The sequence below is a fragment of the Stenella coeruleoalba genome (genome assembly GCF_951394435.1).
Source record: "Stenella coeruleoalba genome assembly, chromosome: 5".
NCBI lineage: Eukaryota > Metazoa > Chordata > Mammalia > Artiodactyla > Delphinidae > Stenella > Stenella coeruleoalba.
Window position 1 is genome coordinate 89,937,798 of NC_137150.1, and position 21,323 is coordinate 89,959,120.

Sequence of the window (21,323 nt, forward strand, 5' to 3'; positions counted from 1 at the left end):
CATGCTAACCTGACAAGCACTAGTTTGTTCTCCATGTCTATACTTTGGTCATTTCAACAGTGTAATGTAAATGGAATCATATAGTATGTAATCTTTTGAGATTGGCTTTTTACACTCAGCACAGTACCCTTGAGATCTATCCAAGTTGTGCCTGTATCAATAGTTTGTTCTCTTTCTCTCTCTTTTTTGGCTGAGTAGTATCCCATGGTATGGGTATATCACAGCTTGTTTAACTGTTCACCTATCGTAGGACATTTTGGGTGTTTCCAGTTTTTGGCTGTTACAAATGGAGTTGCTGTGAACTACCATATAGTGGTTTTTAGGTGCACATAATCTTCATTCCGCTGAACAAATGCCCAGAAGTACAATTACTCAGCTGTATGCAAGTGTATGCTTAGTTGTTTGTTTGTTTGTTTTAACATCTCCATTGGAGTATAATTGCTTTACAATGGTGTGTTAGTGTCTGCTGTATAACAAAGTGAAGGAAACTGCCAAACTGTTTTGCAGAGTGGTTGTACCATTTTACATTCCCATCAGCAACATATGAGTGATCTAGTTTCTTCACATCCTTGCCAGCATCTCCTGTTGTCATGTCATTATTTTGTACCCATTTTTTACTGGGAAAAAAAAAAAAAAAACCTTCTCTCTGCACAAAAAGTTAATTGGAGCAGGGCTCTTGTAGTGGAATACAAATGTATTATGATAATGAGACTTACCCATCATGGGGACTTTGGGGATTTAGGCAATAGAAACCATTTTTACAATGTGGTACTTTTTCACAAATGTAGGCATAAGTGAGGAATAGAAATTGTGTAATAGAGAATTCCACTTAGTAGAATGTGAATTAAGAGTGGCCATTCTTTGTGCCCTTTTTTTGGAGCACAGTATTTTAGAAATACTACCTATGAGATAAGTATACCTCTCGATGAGATTTTATATACCTCTGGTGCCTACATATAGTATAGTACCGTGGACAGAGCACAGGACTGGAATTTAGAAAGCTTTTCAATACATTACCACTTTCTAGTTTAAGAAAATCTGGATAAAAAAACTCAACCTGTCTGGTCCTCTGTTTTTTATCTGTAAGATGGGAATACCATTTCCATCACAGGCTTGTTCAAAATATCTTGCTTACTTAACAAAGATTTATTGAGCACCTACTATGTGTCAGGTGCTATGTTAGGCACTATGGATTCATTGATGATGAAGACATAATCCCTACTTTCAAGGAAGTGATAGTACAAAAGAACAGTAAAATAATCTTACATTTATTAGGGTACAGATAGTTCATGTATATGTGCCAGACAGTTTATGTATATTGTGTCCTGAACTCAAGAACTCTAGGAGGTAGGTATAGGTCTTACCATTTAACAGATGAGGAAGCATGAGAGATTTAGGGTAGTTGTTCAAGACCAGAGTCATAGCCAGGATTTTAACCTAGATCTGTCTGTCTTTAAAACCAGTATGTTTACCACCCCTGTATATAGTTTCTGTGGAAACACCTTGTAAACAACAAGATTACTAAATGTAAATAATAATAGTTATAAAATGTGTTATTAATATTTATACTTATAGTATTAATGATACAAAAACTTGGAGGCTTAAAATTTTACTTTTTTCTGAGTAAGCTATTAGGGTTTTGTTTTAAAAGGTCTGTTCAAGTTTAGCAAAGTTGCCATTTCCATTACCATCATCATGAGATACGTTATGTTCATAATGTTGACATGAAGGCATTTTGAGATCCTCGTGTTAGTTTTCAAGTGCATGTACAAACAACCACAAATGTAGCAGCTTTAAACAGCACCCATTTATTAGCTCACCACTTTGTAGATCACAGTTCTGGTCATGGTATGACTGGGTTCTCCAATCTTACGAGGCTAAAATCAAGATATTAGCAGGCTGTGTTCTCATCAGGAGCTCTGGGTCTTGTTCCAAGCACACATGGTTTTGGCAGAATTCAATTCCATGTGATTGTAGGACTGAGGTCCCTGTTTCTCTGCTGGATGTCTGATGGGGGCTTCTCTTAGCTCCTAGAGGTTGCTCCCATTCCTTGCCACACAGCCTCTTCCATATTTAAAGCCAGCTAAGGAGAATCCTCCTCTTGTTGAATCCCTCTCGAACATGTTGAATTTCTTTTGCTAGAACAATCCCAAACCCTTTTAAGTTCTTATTTGGTCTGCCCCCTCTCCCTCAAGAATAATCACTCTTTCAAAGTCAACTGATTGGGGGCCTTAATTACATTTAGCAAAATCTCTTTGCCATATGAAACAATATAATCACGGGAATGAAATCCATCATATTCACAGTCCCATCCCTCCCTCCAGGGGAGGGAATTTAAAAAGGCTGCTTTCAGGGGGCAGGGTGTTTGGGGGCTACCTTAGAATTCTGGCTTTGATTAAATAACTGGGGACTATACCCTAGCCAAGTCAATACATCAAAAAAAAAAAAAAAAAAAAACCCCATCACAGTCCTGAAGCATCAAGTAAAAATTTGGCTTGAATTTTAGTGTCAGAAATTTTATCGTGATCATTCTCTGTGGAAACGTGTTCTCTGTGCATGGAGGTATAGCTTGTATATATTTGAAGGAGAGGCACGCTTAATGGATGAGAGTGATTCCTTGGCTCTTTCAGGTCATTCCATTTTGTATACAATGATAAGAGAAATGAGGTCCTAGGTTTTTATAATGTTTAAACTTGGAAGCAAAATGTAAGCACTTATCCACAGACCACATCCTCTTAGTATCATTTCATTGCCTTTCCACTAGTAAGTTTATTTTCCTGCGAGCCACTCTACCTGACCAGGAATTGGAGAATAATGGGCATAGTTGTCAGACGTAGCTTGGGTGGAGTAAGAGTTTGGCTGACTTTGGATCGTCTTTCTTAATCCTGGACTGGAAAAATATCTAATATTGTTCTTAGTCCATTTTAAGCTTAATTTATTTTCTTAGTGCCATAGAAACTCAGAACTGAAAGGGACCTTAGAGAAGTATCTTGTCTCCCTCTCCCCTCGGGAGACAAAGAGTTAGTCGTCTGACAGTACTAATTACTCTAACAAATCAGTAGCTTAATGGGCATATACATAGTTTTATATAAAACAATGGGTTTTTCCCTAGCATCTCATTTGCTACTCAAAGATCCAATTCAGTGATCCTCAAACTTTTCCCACCCTAACAAATTAGAGAGAGGTAACATGTTCATGTCAGTGAGAGAAGACAAATTACAGCAGGGAGATGCAGCAGTGATTTTAAATTGAGAGACTCGTGGGTCACCCCACGCCTGCCCGCCCCCCCCACACACACAGTTATTGGGGTAGAAGCTGAAAGGGGAGAGTATGTGGCATTTGGATAAACTCCAGGTAATTCTGATAAGCTCCAGTTAAGAATCGCTTAGACAATAATATTTTTTGTTCTATAATCCCACCCTCTGTCTTTGAAATAGCTCTTATTATTATTTCTGCATAGAGGTATAGAGTCAGCTATTAGTCATCTAGTCTATCTGCCCATGTAATTCCTGAATTACTTCTATCACACCCCAGGTAGTCGGGCATTCAAAAAAATTTTTCTTTCAGGTAAAAATCATGCTTTCCTTTTAATTGACACCGTTTCGTCTCTCGGGTGCTACTTTGGCAATGATTAGGTTCCCACCTCTCAAGAACATTGTATCTGAACAGGCCGAGACAGAGCCAATGTGAACACAGACCCCAAACCAGGGCTTTGGGAATAACAAGAACAGAAATAAACAGCCTTTCTCTTCACTTACAAAGGGAGTCACTCAGAGGGTACAAAGCTCTGTTTTCCAAATGTAGAAAACCTGGAGCTCAATGCAAACTGGAAACCAAAATATATCAGAAATGAAGCATAGCGCTTGGTCAAACACTCAAGGGCTGATCATCCTGCCTCTTCTACAAGGAATGGCCCCGCTCCAGCATCTTTAAAGGAAGATGTTTCTCTTTCGCTTTCCAACTAGGTATAAAATCTACTAAAAGGGATACGAGGAATCACAATAAATGTGCTCACTCACAAGAGACACTCCCAGATAATGAGTTTGGGTTGCTGAGATTATTCAGCACGTTATTTCAAAGAGGCAAAATTCAGGACAATATGAGAAGAGAATTCACAAGTGGCAGCTACATTCGCTGATAGGTTATGTGAGACACACATACTCACAACCCATTTTTCAGTGTATATGTCAAGGGGCCAAGACCCCTGATAGCACAGTACGTTATTTTGTAGAGTACAGTGCACAGAACAACAGAGGGAGAGACACTTTCTTGGAGAGGTTCGTCCTCTCTGAAGGAGTCTGGAGCCCAGCGCGCCCCGGGGCCTTCATCAGCTGGACCCCTCCTCTTTTTTGGTTGTGATGGCCTCAGAGGCAGCCATTTACTCTAATCGATCCGCTGGCTTCTCCTTCTCCTCCTCCTGGGGATAGAGGTCCGGGTACTTCTGCATGCACTCCTGCATGGCCCGGAACTGGACTACACAGTCCGACCCCTTGACATCCTCTGTGCTGCAGTGGAAGCAGGAAAAGGCCGCCTTGAACTGTTCCCCACAAGCCCCGCTGGCCATGCCCCCAAGGCACGGGCAGTTCCAGCTGAGGTCTCCGTGGGGCAGGATCAGTCCGTGCTCCTCGTATGGATCATTGGGGTCGTCGAACGCCAGCTCCACGTTGCTTGGAGTTTCATGGTCTTCTTTGGTCACAAATATGATTTGATCCTTCCCTTCCTGCCAGCAGTAGGCCACGGTGCAGCCCGGCGCTCCGACCTCTGGCGATTGAAGCATTGGGGGGCGGCCTCTCGCTGCGACCTCTCGCTGTGACCTCTCTGCTGCGGCCTCTCTGCTGAGGGGCGGGCGGCTTGGAGGCCCGCGCGGACCCGCCCCCTCGCAGTCAAATATTTACCTAAGCGCATGACAGGAAGAGACTTTTACTGCCCAGAGGATTTTAGTCTGTTATCAGGCAGTTCCAGTTCTTCCTGAAGTCAAGCTAAAACTTGCAACCCTGCAATTTCTCACTCACTAGGAGGTATGGTATTTCTCTTCCAAGTTTATTCTTCTCTAAGGTAAAAATCCCCAGTTCCTTCAGCCATTGCTCATGGTTTCAGCATCCCTATTCTAGTCATTTTCCTTTGGGACGATTCCCTATTATGTCTTTAAATTTGATGAGTAAAACTGAGCTCAGGACTGCATTTGTGGGCCGTGTCCTACCTTCCTGCTACTACCTGATGGCTGCATTAACTTTCTGGTAGGTCCTGCTTCTCTATAATCCATTCCCTTCAAGGCTGCCAAAGAAGATTTTAAATAAATCAGGTCACATTTCTTCCCTACTTGAAGGTTTCCGATCACTTTTCATTGCTTATAGAATAAAATCCAAACTTTCTTAACAAGCTGAGAAGACTTTCCCCACCTTAACAAATTAGAGAGAGGTAACAGGTAATTAGAGAGTTCTTAATCCCAGCAATCTCGTTCCATCTTATCTTGTATCATTAAATTCTAGTTACACTGGCCATCATTCAGTTGCTCCAACTTGCTGTTCCTTGGCATATCTTCTCCCCAGTCCTCACATGGCAGGCTCTTTCCAGTCCAAGGCTCAGAGCCAGTTCTTCTCCCCATGAGGCCTTACTACCCACAAGAGTCTGTTCTTCAGCCCCTCCCCCTCCTCAAGCCGGTAGCCCCACCTGGCTTATTCACTGCTAGATCTCAGGTACCTAGAAGAGTACGCTACCCACGGTGGGCTTTTAATAAATGTTTGTGTAGTAAGTGAAAAATGAGTGGTCAGACCAGGTCAAACACAGTTCTTATTTTCACTGGTAGATTTCTATTAATATATGCTAAGACTGTTGAAGATTGTTGTGTTGTGTAAGGAGGGAGGCCAGTGAAGAAAGAACATTTCATTGTCAGCCCATGTTGAACATGAGATCAGATTCTGGCTGTATCTTGAAGGTAGCAACCACAGGATTTAGTGTCAGGCCAGAAGTGAGATGTGAGAGAAGTCAAGGAGTCAAGGATGACCCCAAGGTTTTTAGCTTGAGCAACTGGAGAAATGGGGTCACCACTACTGAAATGGGGAAAACTGAGAGGGTAGGTTTGCTGAAGGAGTAGGGGGAGGAGTTTCAGGAGTCAATTTGGGACATGAAGATTTAAGATACTTAAGACCCTTAATTCTCTAGGCCTCAGTTTCCTCAATGATAGGAGGCATGTAATAGTTGTGAGGATTTGAGGAGTTAATGTATACAACTCAAAAAAAATAATAAAGCACGTAGAGAAAAATAGGTTAAGAATAGTCGTTAGATCATTGAGCTTTTACCAAATCCTCTGGGCATTAGATACGGAAAAACTAAAGATGATTCATGAAGGTTTTTCCTGGTAGGATTTTAGACTGAATTGAAATGGGTTTTCTTTGGTATAGGAAGATGCTCAGTAATTCAGTTGGAAATTAAGATATGAATTCAGAGTATCTGAAGACATCTGTCTCTTGGTAGAGATCTGCAACCATGAGAGCATCCACCCCCCAACCCCAAAAAACTCTCTTTCATTCACTCACTATTTTTTGACTATCGGAACCTTCAGCAACAAACCAATTGAGTCTCTACTATGTGTAGTGCAAAATGCTAGATTATGGAAAGTCAATATCTGTGAGATAGAATTCATAATATTATATTCTGTGGATTGTTGTGAACATTTACCAGAGCTTAACATTATAAGCTAACACAAGAAACGCATGGCTAGTATTACTGTATGAAATCCCACAAGTCTTCTTGCATGCTGATACAGAGGCAGAGCAGTGGAAGATTTGAAAATGTGCACAGCGCATTCCCTCTTCACAGGCAAACTTTGAAATGCTTTCAGTGCATTTACTTGGCTTTATTGTTAGAAAAGAAATTTCACAGGTAAAATTATCGTCTTAAGAGTTGATAAGATGCAATTAAACTTAATTTTTCAAAAGTTCTCAACAAATCTTTCTGAAGACTTAAAATCACAATTTCCTTTATATAGAACAAATCATTTCATATTATCATTCTCTAGGTAACTTGTAAACCACTTAATACCTAAAGCCCCTCATGTTACTTTATATCTAAACAATCATTTGAAGCCTAATTATTCATAAATACATCTTCTATTCCAGAGTAAGTTTGAGAAAAGCCAGGGCTCACATCCGTCTTGGTTTTAGTCAGAGTAAGGTGAAGGTACCCAGTTGTACAACTTCCACACTTTGATACCCTGAGTAAGTCTTTACAGAAAGACTTCATTGTTGGTTTAAGGTAAATTCTTGGCGTGTTACACATACAGGTGTTCACTGTAGGAGCACATAATAATAATTGAAGTTAATGTTTACTGAGTACTTGGTAAGTGCCAAGATTTGTTTTAGGCCCTTTTCATGTATTAACTTCGTTAACAATCACAACAGTCCAGTTATCCCAGTGTAACAATGAGGACACTGAAGAACAGAGAGGTGTTAAGACTTTGTCCAAGATCACATAGATTGTAAGTTAGGGTTGGGTTTCAAAGCCAGGCGCTATAGCTACAGAACCTTGTTCTAAGCTCCTGTACCATATTACCTCCTTCCAGAAGTCATAGGTTAGGGAAAATGTGGTGAAAAGCACTTAAAGAACTAGTTTCTTGTTTCATAAGTAAAATTTGCTGTATAAGTTAAATTATATATATAATTTGTTACTTAATTATTTTAAGACCAAAGGTTTTTTTTTGGTTTTTCTTTTTTGGTTTTTTTTTTTTGGTTTTTTTTTTTGTGTTACGCGGGCCTCTCACTGTTGTGGCCTCTCCCGTTGCGGAGCACAGGCTCCGGACATGCAGGCTCAGCGGCCATGGCTCACGGGCCCAGCCGCTCCGCGGCATGTGGGATCCTCCCGGACCGGGGCACGAACCCCTGTCTCCTGCATCGGCAGGCAGACTCTGAACCACTGCGCCACCAGGGAAGCCCTAAGACCAAAGTTTCAATTAATTGTTTTTATTTTCCATCTCCACAATAAAATATATTGTTTACTATTCATGGGCAGGAGCTACAGTGATTATAGTAAATGTTAATTGTGATTTTTGTTTTCTCTTTTCCCAGTTTCATGGTTTTCTCCAAATGAAAATATCCTCACTGTTATTTTCCCAATTTTGGCTATACTTCTATTCTGGGGACAGTTTGGTGTTGTGAGTAAGTACTTACTTCTATTTTTCATTTATGTTATACTGGTTAAATTGTTATTTCTGGCAGACAATGCTGGTGAAATATTTTATTTAACCAAATTGTATTAGCAAGCATGATAACATGGTAAATAAGAATATACAGTCAATATTAATATTCTCCTTGAAGTCTATATTGTTCCTCATACTTTGCTTCAGTTCACTTTTAATTCCTAAGAAGGTTTTTTTTTCCTTAGCTTCTTAAGAATGAACATCGGGAATCCTGATAATAACAATACCTTTGACTCAACTGGTTTTAATATTTATAGAGCATTTACACATACATTATTTTCTTTGGTAAAGAGATGGTTACAGCCTACATTGGTGTTGACAAGATAGGATGACGTAGAAGGAGCGATCAAGATGGCGGAGTAGGAAGCCCCTGAGCTTACCTGCTCCCACGGCACACCAAAGTTACAACTATTTACAGAGTAACTGTCTCTGAGAACGACCTAAAGACTAACAGAGAAGGTACTCTACAATTAAAGATATAAAGAAGAAACCACAACAAGATGAGTAGGAGGGGCAGAGGTGTGGTCTTGTCAGGACCCACACTTAAGGGTCCTTAAGTAGGAGGAAAATCACAACAATGGAAATCCTCCCCGAGGACTGAGGGGTCAAGCCCCACATCCACCTCCCCATCCTGGGGGTCCTAAACCATGAATACAAGTGCCCAAAATGTCTGACTGAATACCTGTGGAACTTATGTTTGGGAGAGCCAGAGAGCTGTAGGATACCAAGACTTTGCTCTTAAAGGTGTGCACAGAAACTTACTTGCTCCAAGTCCCAGCACAGAGACAGCAGTTTGACAGGTGTCTGAGTCAGGCCCACTTGCTTATCTTGGAGAGCCTCACTGAGAGACAGGAGGCAGCTGGAATTCCCCCCGGAAGTGAGATGCTGGCGGCAGCCATTTTTGTGATCTCATTCTACCACTCCAACACCTTCACTGGAGGGCACCATATTGGAATCTTCCCTCTAGCATATTAGCTCTGGGGACCAGCACAGCCTACCAGCAATCATGCAACTTGTAGCATTTGCATGCTGACAGGTTGCACAGCCAACAGTGCTGGGGAGCCTATCATGCCCACCAGTGTGCCCACAGGAGTTGGCCTCACACACAATAAAAGGGCACAAAGAGTCCACATAGGGGACACCCCTGGAGCATCTGGCTCTGGTAGCCATAGGGAAGCTTGCTGCTGGGCCCCATAGGACATCTACATAAGGCCACTTTTCTAAGATTGGGAGATGTAATGGACCTACCTAATACATAGAAATAAACAGAGAATTAGGCAGTATGAGAGACAGAGGAATATGTTTCAAATGAAAGAACAAGAAAAACTCTCAGAAAAAGAGCTAAATGAAACAGAGATAAGCAATCTACCTGATAAAGAGTTTAAGGTAATGATCATAAAGATGCTTACTGAACTCTGGAGAAGAGTGGATGAACACAGTGAGAACTTCAACAAAGAGTTAGAAAATAGAAAAAAGAATCCATCAGAACTGAAGAATACAATAACTGAAGTGAAAAATACATTAGAGGGGATCAACAGTAGATTAGACGATACAGAAGGACAGATCAGTGATCTAGAATACAGAGTACTATAAATCACTCAAACTGAACAGAAAAAAAGAAAAAAAGAATTTTTAAAATGAGGATAGTTTGAGGGACTTTTGAGACAACATCAGGTATACTAACATTCACATTATAGGGGTCCCAGAAGGAGGAGAGAGAGAGAAAGGGGCAGAAAATATATTTGAAGAAATAATGGCTAAAACTTCCCTAATCTGGGGGATGAAAGAGATATTCAGTTCCAGGAAGCATAGAGAGTCCCAAGAAAGATGAACTCAAAGAGATCCACACCAAGACATATCACGATCAAAATGACATAACTTAAAGATAAGAGAGTTTTAAAGGCAGCAAAAGAAAAGCAACACTAGTCACAATCGTGGGAATTCCCATAACGTTATCAGCCAATTTTTCAGCAGGAATTTTACAGGCCAGAAGGGAATGACATGCTGTATTTAAAATGCTGAAAGGAAAAATCTTACCACCAAAAATATTCTACCTGGCAACATTGTCATTCATAAATGAAGGAGAGAGAAAGAATTTCCCAGACAAGCAAAAACTAAGAGTTCATCACCACCTTACAAGCTGGTTCATAAACCAGCCTTACAATAAATGTTAAAGGGTCTTCTTTAAGTGGAGAAGACAAGGTCATATCTGGAGATAAGAAAGTATATGAAAGGAAAACTCTCACTGCTAAGGCAAATATATAGTAAAGGCAGTGGATTGTCACTTAAAAAGTGAATGTTAAATGACAAAAGTTGTAAAATCAAGTATAACTACAGTAAGTGTTATTTGTGTATACAAAATAGAAAGATGTAAGTATGACATCAAAAACATAAAACAGGGTTGGGGGGAGTAAAAACATAGTTTTCAGAATGTGTTTGAACTTAAGTGACTATCAGGTTAAAGCAATCTGCTGTGTATATAGGTTCATGTATATAAACCTCATGGTAACCACAAACCAAAAACCTATAATAGCTACACAAAAAGTAAAGGGGAAGGAACTGAAACACAAAGCTAAAGAAAATCATCAAACCATGAGGGAAGAGACTAAAAGACGAAAGGAACAGACAAGAACTACAAAAGCAACCAGAAAACAATTAACAAAATGACAATAAAAGTGCATACCTATCAATAACCACTTTCAATGTAAATGGACTAAATGTTCCAATCAAAATACACGGGATGGCTGAATGGACACAAGAACAAGACCCTTCTATATATGCTGCCTACAAAAGATTCACTTCAAACCTAAAGACATACATGCACTGAAAGTGAAAGGATGGAAAAATATGTTCCTTACAAATGGAAACAAAAAGAAAGCGGAGGTAGCAGTTCTCATATCAAGGAAAATAGACTTTAAAACAAAGACTTTAAGAGAAGACAAAAAAAAAAAAAAAAAGGTGTTACATAAGGATAAAGGGATCAATCCAAGAAGAGGATATAACATTCATAAGTATTTATGCATTCAACAAAGGAGCACCTAAATATATAAAGCAAGTAGTATAGGAAAATTGACAATAATACAATAGCTGGGGACTTTGATACTCCACTTACGTCAGTGGATAGATCATCTACACAGAAAATTAATAAGAAAATATTGGCCTTAAATGACACATCAGACTTGATAGAATTAATAGACATTTATAGAACATTCCACTCAAAACCAACAGAATACACACTCTTTTCAAGTGCACGTGAAATACTCTCCAAGATAGATCACATGCTAAGCCACAAAACCAGTCTCAGTAAATTTAAAAAGATTGAAATCATATCAAGCATCTTTTCCTATCACAACAGTATGAAACTAGAAATCAGTTACAAGAAGAAAAATGGAAAAAACACAAACAAGTGGAGGCTAAACAACATGCTACTAAACAACCATTGGGTCACTGAAGAAATCAAAGAGGAAATTAAAAAATACCTGGGACAAATGAAAATGGAAACACAATGATCCAAAATCTTTGCATTGCAGCAAAAGCAGTTCTAAGAGGGGAGTTTATGGTGATACAGGCCTACATCAAGAAATAAGAAAAATCTCAAATAAACAATAGAACCTTATACCTAAAGGAACTAGAAAAGAGGAACCAACAAAGCCCGAAAGTAGTAGAAAGAAGGAAATAGTAAGGATCAGAGCAAAAATAAATGAAAAAAAAGACTTTAAAAAAAAACAGTAAAAAAAGATCAGTGAAACTAAGAGCTGGCTTTTTGAAAAGATAAAATTTTATGAACCTTTAAGCCATACTCATCAAGAAAGAAAGAGAAAGGGCCCAAGTAAATGGAATAAGAAATGAAAGAGAAGTTACAATTGACACCTCAAAAATACAAAGGATCATAAGAGATTATTACTAACAGTTATACACCAGCAAATTAGACAACCTAGAAGAGATACATAAATTCTTAAAAACACACAATCTTCCAAGACTGAATCAGGAAGAGATAGAAAATCTGAGCAGTCCAATTACTGGAAGTGAAATTGAATTAGTAATCAAAAAACTCTGAACAGACAAAAGTCTGGGAGCAGATAGTTTCACAGGTGAATCTACTAAACATTTAAAGAAGAGTTATTACCTATCCTTCTCAAGCTATTCCAAAAAAATAGAAGAAGGAATACCCTCAAATTTGTTCTGTGAGGCCAGATTTACCCTGATACTAAAACCCGTCAAAGACACTAGAAAAAAAAAAAAAATACAGGACAATATCCCTGATGAACATAGATGCAAAAATCCTTGACAAAATACTAGCAAAATGAATTCAGCAGTACATTAAAAGGATCATAGGCCACAATCACGTGGGATTTATCCCAGGAACGCAAGGATGTTTCAATATCCACAAATTAATTTAACATGATACGTCACATTAGCAAGACAAAAGAAAAATATCATTTGATTACCTCAATTGATGCAGAAAGAGCAGTTGACAAAATCCAACATCCATTTATGATAAACACTCAACAAAGTAGGTGTACCCAAGATAATAAAACCACGTATAACAAACCCACAGCTAACATCATATTCAATGGAGAAAAACTGAAAGCTTTTCCTCTAAGGTTAGAAACAAGACAGGATGCCCACTCTCACCACTTTTATTCAACATTGTATAGGAAGTCCTAGCCACAGCAATCAGACAAGAAAAGAGGTAAAAGGCATCCAAATTGGAAAGGCAAAAGTAAAACTGTCATATTTATGTATAACATGATGCTACATATAGAAAAGCCTAAAGACTCCATGGAAAAAATGTTAGAACTGGTAAATGAATTCAGTAAGTGGTAGCATACAAAATCAATATACAGAAATCTGTTGTATATCTATATATTAAGAATGAACTATCAGAAAGAGAAATTAAGAAAGCAATCCCATTTACAGTTGCATCAAAAAAAATAAATTTAACCAAGGAGGTGAAAGACCTATAATCTGAAAACTATAAGACACTGATGAAAGAAATTGAAGACAACACAGACAAATGGAAATATATTCTGTGCTCATAGATTGAAAGAATTAATATCATTAAATTGTCCATACTACCCAAAGCAATCCACAGATTTAATGAATCCCTATCAAAATACCAATGGCATTTTTTAAAGAACTGGAACACATAATCTTAAAATTTTCATGGAAACACAAAAGACCCTGTATAAACAATCTTAAGAAAGAAGAACACAAAAAAAAAAAAAAGAAAGAAAGACAAACAAAGCTGCAGGTTATCACTCTCTTTGATTTCAAACTATACCACAAAGCTTTAGTAATCAAAACTGTATGTTACTGGCACAAAAACAGACACAAAGATCAATGGAACAGAATAGAGAGCCCAGAAAGAAACCCACACACTTATGGTCAACTAATTTACAATAAAGGAGCCAAGACTATACAGTGGGGGAAAGACAGTCTCTCTTCAATAAATGGTGTTGGTAAAACTGGACAGGTATGTGGAAAAGCATGAAACTGGACTACTTTTAGTAGTCTAAACTTTTAAACTTCATTTATTTATTTATTTGTTTGTTTATTGGCTGTGTTGGGTCTTCGTTGCTGCGTGCGGGCTTTCTCTAGTTGCAGTGAGTGGGGGCTACTCTTCGTTGTGGTGCGCAGGCTTCTCATTGCGGTGGCTTCTCTTGTTGTGGAGCATGGGCTCTAGGTGCACAGGCTTCAGTAGTTGTGGCACATGGGCTCAGTAGTTGTGGCTCACGGGCTCTAAAGCGCAGGCTCAGTAGTTGTGGCGCATGGGTTAGTTGCTCCACGGCATGTGGGATCTTCCCAGACCAGGGCTTAAACCCGTGTCCCATGCATTGGCAGGCAGATTCTTAACCATGGTACCAGGGAAGTCCCAAAACTTTTAAAATGTAAAATTTATTTCTCATCTCCCTATAGCACACTGAAATAGTCATTGAAGGCTGGTAAACATTTATATAAGGCAAGGAGTAATTAATGGCTGATTTCATTTATTTATTTTATTCACTAGTGCAACCCTTATAAAATGAAAGCTAGTAAAATTTTGTAGTGGATTGACCTATTATATATTTCATGAATTTTACTCAGAAGTTTAAGTCATGTGTATCTAAAGTGATACATAAAAATGGAAGGGAAATGACTGATTATGTATTCTAAGGATTCTTTTCAATGTATGGCACTCTGGAAATGCTTTGTGATTTCAAATCTGTCCTCAACTTTTGTATAAAAGGGCAAAAAAGAGGGAGAAAGGGCTAAGGGAGAAAACTGTCAAGATATTTCACAACTCTTACTTTCAAAACAGTGTCTAAAATTCTTGTGGAAATTTTCTTAGAATTTCAGTAAGTCTTTTATATCAAGAAAAAGACTGGTATAGCACGAAGACCTTGTCCACTGATGTTAGGGAAAGCCTTTATCCCTATTGGCAGACTCAGGCCTTAAGGCCTATGTCATATGATTTAAACAGGCAATAGCCTTTTTCTAAGATCATGAAATCATTTCGCTGAAGTGTGATTTGTTGCATTTGGATTGATTGAACTGTGCTGATCGTGACATTACCATTAGTAACATATTATTTTTAGTGGACTGAACCGGGAGTGTATTCACTATCAGCCGTATTCTTACAAAATAAGCTTTACCATTGTTTTTCTGACTTAAAAAAAAGTAATACATATCACTTTAGGATACCTTATACAACATAGGAAGTCTAGAGAAAAAACAAAAATCATCTAGAGTCTCACAGCCTGGAAATAAACTATTGAGGTATTCTAGTGAATTTCTCCTTCCCTTTCTGTCTTCTTTCTTGAAAAAGGAAAAACCATAAATGGACTCATATAGCTTACATACTTGTAAATGCTGATTTGCCTCCCGTGTTTTCAGAAATCTTTTTGTAGTTGCCTGTGCTCTACTTTTATGGATGTACTATAATTTACTTAACTCTCATCTTGATGGATATTAAGGGTATTTCCAAATTTTCTTGATACTATGAAAGTATCTAGTGTTACATACCTTTAGTACATACTAAAGGTATGTAACACTAGAAATGGCAGAGATGGTATTTTAAGCCTCATGATACATGTTGCCAACATGTTTTCCAGCACCATTGTATCAATTACTACTGCAGGTGAGAATACCTGTCTTTTACCTCACAAGCTTGACATCATTATAATTCTAAAATCTTTGGTAATTCGATGGTTAAAAAACATCATCTTAATTTTCATTTTTGTGTTAGGGTAAATGTTCTTTTTTATATGTATTCTATTGGTCATATTTTTTGGGGGGCCATGCCTTGTGGGATCCTGGTTCCCTGACCTGGGATCAAACCCGTGCCCCCTGCAGTGGAAGCACGGAGTCCTAAACACTGGACCAGCAGGGAACTCCCTTCTATTGATCATATTTTAAGGAATGTGATCATAAACCTAAAAAAATATTTTAGTGGCAATTTTTTTTTGTAAATAATTTTTTAACATCTTTATTGGAGTATAATTGCTTTACAATGGTGTGATAGTTTCTGCTGTATAACAAACTGAATCAGCTATACCTAAACATATATCCCTTTATCCCCTCCCTCTTGCGTCTCCCTCCCACCCTCCCTATCCCACCCCTCTAGGTGGTCACAAAGCACCGAGCTAATCTCCCTGTGCTGTGCCGCTGCTTCCCACTAGCTATCTATTTTACATTTGGTAGTGTATATATGTCCACATAGTGGCAATTTTTTAATTAGGCTCATCTTAGAACAAGTAAATGTAGTGTGTGTGTGTGTGTGTGTGTGTGTGTGTGTGTGTGTGTGTGGGAGGTACCTATATACTTGATTCACCCAGCCTGCGCTCACATTTAAAGGTGTTTTTGATAATAGTACCTAAATATTTGTAGAGCTCTTGCTTTGTGTGATAAGCACTGTGCAAAGTACTCTACATCTGAAATCACATTTACTTCTTTCAGGAACTCTATGGGGATAGATACTGTTGTTATCATTCCCATTTTATAGACAAGAGACAGAGGCACAGATTGGTTAGGCAATTTGCCCACCATCACCCAACTGTTTCTTGGTAGTACTGGGATTTGAAACAGTGCTATTTACCACTACATTATAGTGCCTCCCTGTCTTGAAATTATTTGGAATGTGTTTTTGTTTTCTTTTCCCAAGAAGGGTGAACCTATATCTGGATATACACACTGAGTAAAAGAAACTGTTATTTATAGAGTAGAATGTGGACCCACTTTATTTATTCAATAAATGTCTTTTGACAGGGTACCTACTGATTACTAGGCACTGGGCGGTATGCTAGAGATGTAGAAGTGAAATGTAAATTGCCCCTGGCTTTGTAGCACTGCTCTGTGCCTTCTGTCACATCTTCAGGATAGATATGAATCTAAATCTACTTCTCCCTTGGTACGCTTTGTAGGAGGCCTCCTGTTTATGGCCTGGGGATTCCACCAACAGGAAAGCCCCCTTTTTCCCCACTTGCTGCTTGGTTTTGCATTTTTTATATCAAGAAAAAGACTTGGGGCTTCCCTGGTGGCGCAGTGGTTGAGAGTCCGCCTGCCGATGCAGGGGACACGGGTTCGTGACCCGGTCGGATCCCACATGCCGCGGAGCAGCTGGGCCCGTGAGCCATGGCCGCTGAGCCTGCGCGTCCAGAGCCTGTGCTCCGCAACGGGAGAGGCCACAACAGTGAGAGGCCCGCGTACCGCAAAAAGAAAAAAAAAAGATTTGAATCAAGTCTTTACATGCTCTAAAGTATTAATAGTAACTCAGACCCATGACTTTCTAAGTTTCTAGTTCCTTTTAACTTTTTCTGTACTTGACCTCAGGGGGTTTCTCTCTGGTTTTTCTAGCTCAGAGTGTCATTCTTTTTGGTGATCCAAGATAAAACCTAAACCCTGTGTCAGCTAAACATCCAGTTATGACAGCAGATTATGCTTTCACTTTGAGGAGAAAGAGTTTCTTTATACCAGAACTGTATCTTGAACTGTATCTCAGGATGCCATCGATCCTACTGAGAAAGAAGCCTTGAGAAGACTTCTAAACTCTGGAAGCCAAGCCAAGGGGTCCCAAACGTGGTGAGCCTTAGACCACATTTTGAAGACAAAGGTCTCTCACGGGAAAATGTTCCTAAATACCTTTGCCTTTAGCTTTAACTTACAAGCTTTTAAGCAGAATCTTACGCTTAGCACACAGCTCAGAGAATCCTCGAATCAAACACTGAGCCTTAACCAAAGTAACAATTTTCTTAATAGTATTGCATTTCAGGTATTTTGTTTTTGTTCTGAAAACTGTACCAACTCAGTTTTCCACTGCACTGACAATTATGTTTCTGGCTGATTTTCAGGGTTGTCCTTCCTTACTCTTTGACAATATAACAGGTATTTTCTACCATTTAGATGTTTGATGAATGATTTCAATTGCTGCCCATCGAGACCTGTAGTTTTTATAGGATTAAGGTTCAACTTCATATCAAGAACTGGATAACATCGGGGAAGGGGAAGGGGAAGCTGGGACGAAGTGAGAGAGTGGCATGGACATATATACACTACCAAATATAAGACAGATAGCTAGTGGGAAGCAGCTGTATAGCACAGGGAGATCAGCTCGGTGCTTTGAGACCACCTAGAGGGGTGGGATAGGGAGGGTGGGAGGGAGACGCAAGAGGGAGGGGATATGGGGATACATGTATACATATAGCTGATTCACTTCATTATAAAGCAGAAACTAACACAACATTGTAAAGCAATTATACTCCAATAAAGATGTTAAAAAAAATAACTGGATAACATGTTGAAATTCTTTGAGATAGGAGTATCTATTCTTATTTTTTCTTCTTTAGAACTGTTGTATTATTCAGTGAATCCCTGCTTTACACAGAACTGCGGGACTATAAATATGACCATATAAGCTGAAACTCTGCAGAACAATCTAATAATAAATGCCAAAGTTTACTATAGTTCCGTGACCTTTAAACTTTTTGTCAAAACGTTAAAACCTCTCTTACTGTCAGTGATAAATGTATTAGGAAATGAAGAAAATAGTAAAACTAATATTTAGTACATGATAAATTAAAACATAAAAAACATTGAGAATTGAAGAATTTTATCAAGGGTAGTTTGAAAAATGCTTGCCTCCTCTTCTCATATAACTGAATACAGAGCAAGCATCTTGTCTATGCCTTGGTGAATTGTCATACTTCTTTCTAAGATCGAATCAGCTTCCATCACTTTCAATGTCATGAACTATCCATCGCAAAGAATTCCTTTCATGTGAAGTTTTTCTGCCAGAGTCACGTCCTCTGGGACATCTTCATTCTTTGTCACAGCCGCCTCATTGTCCTCATGTATGCCAATAAGTTCACTTTTACTAAGTTCTTCTGGCTGCGTATCTAGACTCTCTTGAACGGCAGTAGTGTTGACATTCCACAGTCAGCTATTCTGTAACCGCAGTTACCTTCTATTCGAATTTCGCTTCCAGCATTATCACATCTCGTTTCTTTGCTCCCTCACCTTTATTGCCCTGTTTCCTCTTTTGATTATCCATTGTAAAATGTTGCAGTGGCTTATGACTGGGAGACAGGAGGTAACACAACATATGCTTTGCTGTCTGTGCGTGAATTGAATAACAGATGTGCAGTGACCAGTCACCAGCAGTCTTTGAAAAGCGTAACATGAGTGGTCACTGATCATGATGCGTATCTGTTATTTATGCAGTGATTTGTGAATTGAAGAGATATCAGAGAAGTTTACACTTTATGCAATTACTCAGTTAATATATTGTGAACTCTGTTTTGGGGGGACTTGTGTTATTTAACTAAATGATGGTAACTGAAATTCATGCATGTCAGAACCGGGCAAAGAGAGGACAGCTGTAATTTATTTCAAATTTGTGCATTCTAGGCATCTTTCATTTCGTTTTCTAACTTTCTAGTCCCTGCTCAAGATTATTCCTTCCACAAGGATTTTGGTTACTGCTCAAGGGTCTCTACAGAAATTGGTTAGGGGTCTCTATAGAAATCATTGTTGGAAAATTCAAGGAAAAAAATTCTCCATCACAACAGCCTTGAGATCCTACTAAGTCCTTGAGTGCAATCTTGAGGAGTAGCTTAATATTGAACGTGATTAGGCCATGAAAACACATTTAAAAGAAGTAATGGAACAGAATTTCTTTGTAGATTAGAAAAATCATTCCGACCGAAGTAAAGACGTATACTAACTGCACCAGGAAATTTCTGTCCATAAAGGTAAAGTATCATCATGATAGATATTATTACAAAGAATTCTATTAAATAATCTTGGACTCCCATTGCTTTCCCTTGGTCCTGTCCACATAATTATCAAATTCTGTTATTAAATCGTGTTTTTATACACTGATTTTATTGTGGAAGGAACTGAACAAAACTATAGCTTAGCAGTATACTCTTTTGTAGAAATACAGTTGCTATTCCTTTGACCCTTTCCCAATTCAAACTTCCCAATTTCCTGCATATATTCTGAAGGTGTGGCACCATCCACAAGACCAGGAATGTTTGGAACCAAGGAAAGGAAGTTAGTGTGTTAGACATCATCTTCTTTTATCTTTTATATTCAAATTACTTCAAAGCCCAGGCTTCATAAAGATTGGGCTCTTTTATTGCCGGGTCCTGTAGACTGGGAATGTGATTTCTAGTCAGTCTTCATTTTGACAAAATTATTTCATCGAAACAAGTTGGATAGTGTATGGAGTCCATTATAAAATTATTTTACTCTCCTTCTGGCAAGTAATCAGTTTATTATTGGCATTAATATTCATTTTTATCCAGCACCAGTTTCACAAAGCCTTCACTGTTTTTTTAATGTGCGTTAAATATTTTTAAAATTGTAATTTTAATTTAATTTAATAAAAAATTTGAAATTGTAATTTTATTTTAAAACTTATGAGATGTGCTTTATCCTGCATTGGAGACAATATTGATGTGCAGCTCAACAGAAACCAGGAACATTCTAAAATTACTTTCCGAGAGTTATCAGAAGATAGCACTGTAATAATAAAATCAAACGTGTCTCCCTTTATGATTTTTTCCTTTTTTTTTTTTTTTTTTTTTTTTTTTTTGTGGTAGGCGGGCCTCTCACGGTTGTGGCCTCTTCCGTTGCGGAGCACAGGCTCCAGACGTGCAGGGTCAGCGGCCATGGCTCACCGGCCCAGCCGCTCTACGGCATGTGGGATCCTCCCGGACCGGGGCACGAACCCGTGTCCCCTGCATCGGCAGGCGGACTCTCAACCACTGCGCCACCAGGGAAGCCCCGATTTTTTCCTTATTTGATGTACATTTTACCTCACTGTTTAACCTTCCTGTTTGCCACTAACTCACTAATCACTTAGTAAGGGATCATTTAAATGTCATGCATTGTAACAGGCATTGAGTTCATGGATTTTAGGGTTTTGTTAGGTGGACTTCAGCCTGTGTGGGTCTATGTGGGCTTATTGAATACCATCTTTGGGGTGTCATTAAAACTAAGATGATAGTTTTATTTGATCTCCAAGTTGAGCCTGGTAATTTCACTAGACTTCTTCTGCCACAGCCTGCATTCTGTCTCGTATGTGCTTTATGTCAGTGACAAGGAGACAAGAAAACCTTAATGGAGTATCTATTCATAGTATTAGCAACGTTTCTTCAGGTGGCTAGAGGGACATGTCATTTCTCTGTTCGCATGAATCTGAAAGATTAAATACATAATAGGGCTTTCTTAGGCTAGGGTAGACCCACACCTTTTATTTAACTGGAGGAGAAGATCTGGGAGTAACACTTCCCATGACACATTCCCCACCAACACACACACTCATTCCCATATTAGAATGTCAGGAGCACTGAGGCAGAAGTACTTGTCTTTGTTCACTGTCAGCACTTAGAATAGTGATTGTCACATAGTAGGTGCTCGATCAACTGTTACTGAGTAAAGTAACCTCTACTCCTACCTCAATTTGGTTGATATGACTTGGGCTAATAAAAGGGCCCAGTACATGGTGGGCACACAGTAAGTTTTTATAGAGCAAGCAAATGAACAACCTATCTCATCTCTGAGAAGAACCTGGCTAGATTTAATTACTTTATAGACGGTATAAAAGGGAAACTTTTAGAATTCCTAATCTGTTGAAAAAACTTGA

At 38.8% G+C, this 21,323-nt stretch overlaps 2 protein-coding genes across 4 annotated transcripts in view; one reads left to right on the forward strand and one right to left on the reverse strand.

Annotated features, from left to right (window-relative positions):
- The window catches only part of CD47 (CD47 molecule), a 54,451-nt gene that overhangs the window by 15,394 nt on the left and 17,734 nt on the right, over positions 1–21,323 (forward strand). For all 3 annotated transcript variants that reach the window (XM_079922610.1, XM_079922611.1, XM_079922612.1), the window contains exon 3: positions 8,064–8,153. In XM_079922610.1, coding sequence (XP_079778736.1) covers positions 8,064–8,153 — 90 coding nt within the window. The remainder of the gene's footprint in view (positions 1–8,063; positions 8,154–21,323) is intronic.
- LOC307186926 (mitochondrial intermembrane space import and assembly protein 40-like) lies at positions 3,668–4,908 on the reverse strand. The gene has a single exon (XM_079922613.1). The coding sequence runs from the start codon at positions 4,775–4,777 to the stop codon at positions 4,379–4,381; it is 399 nt and encodes a 132-aa protein (XP_079778739.1). The 5' UTR covers positions 4,778–4,908; the 3' UTR covers positions 3,668–4,378.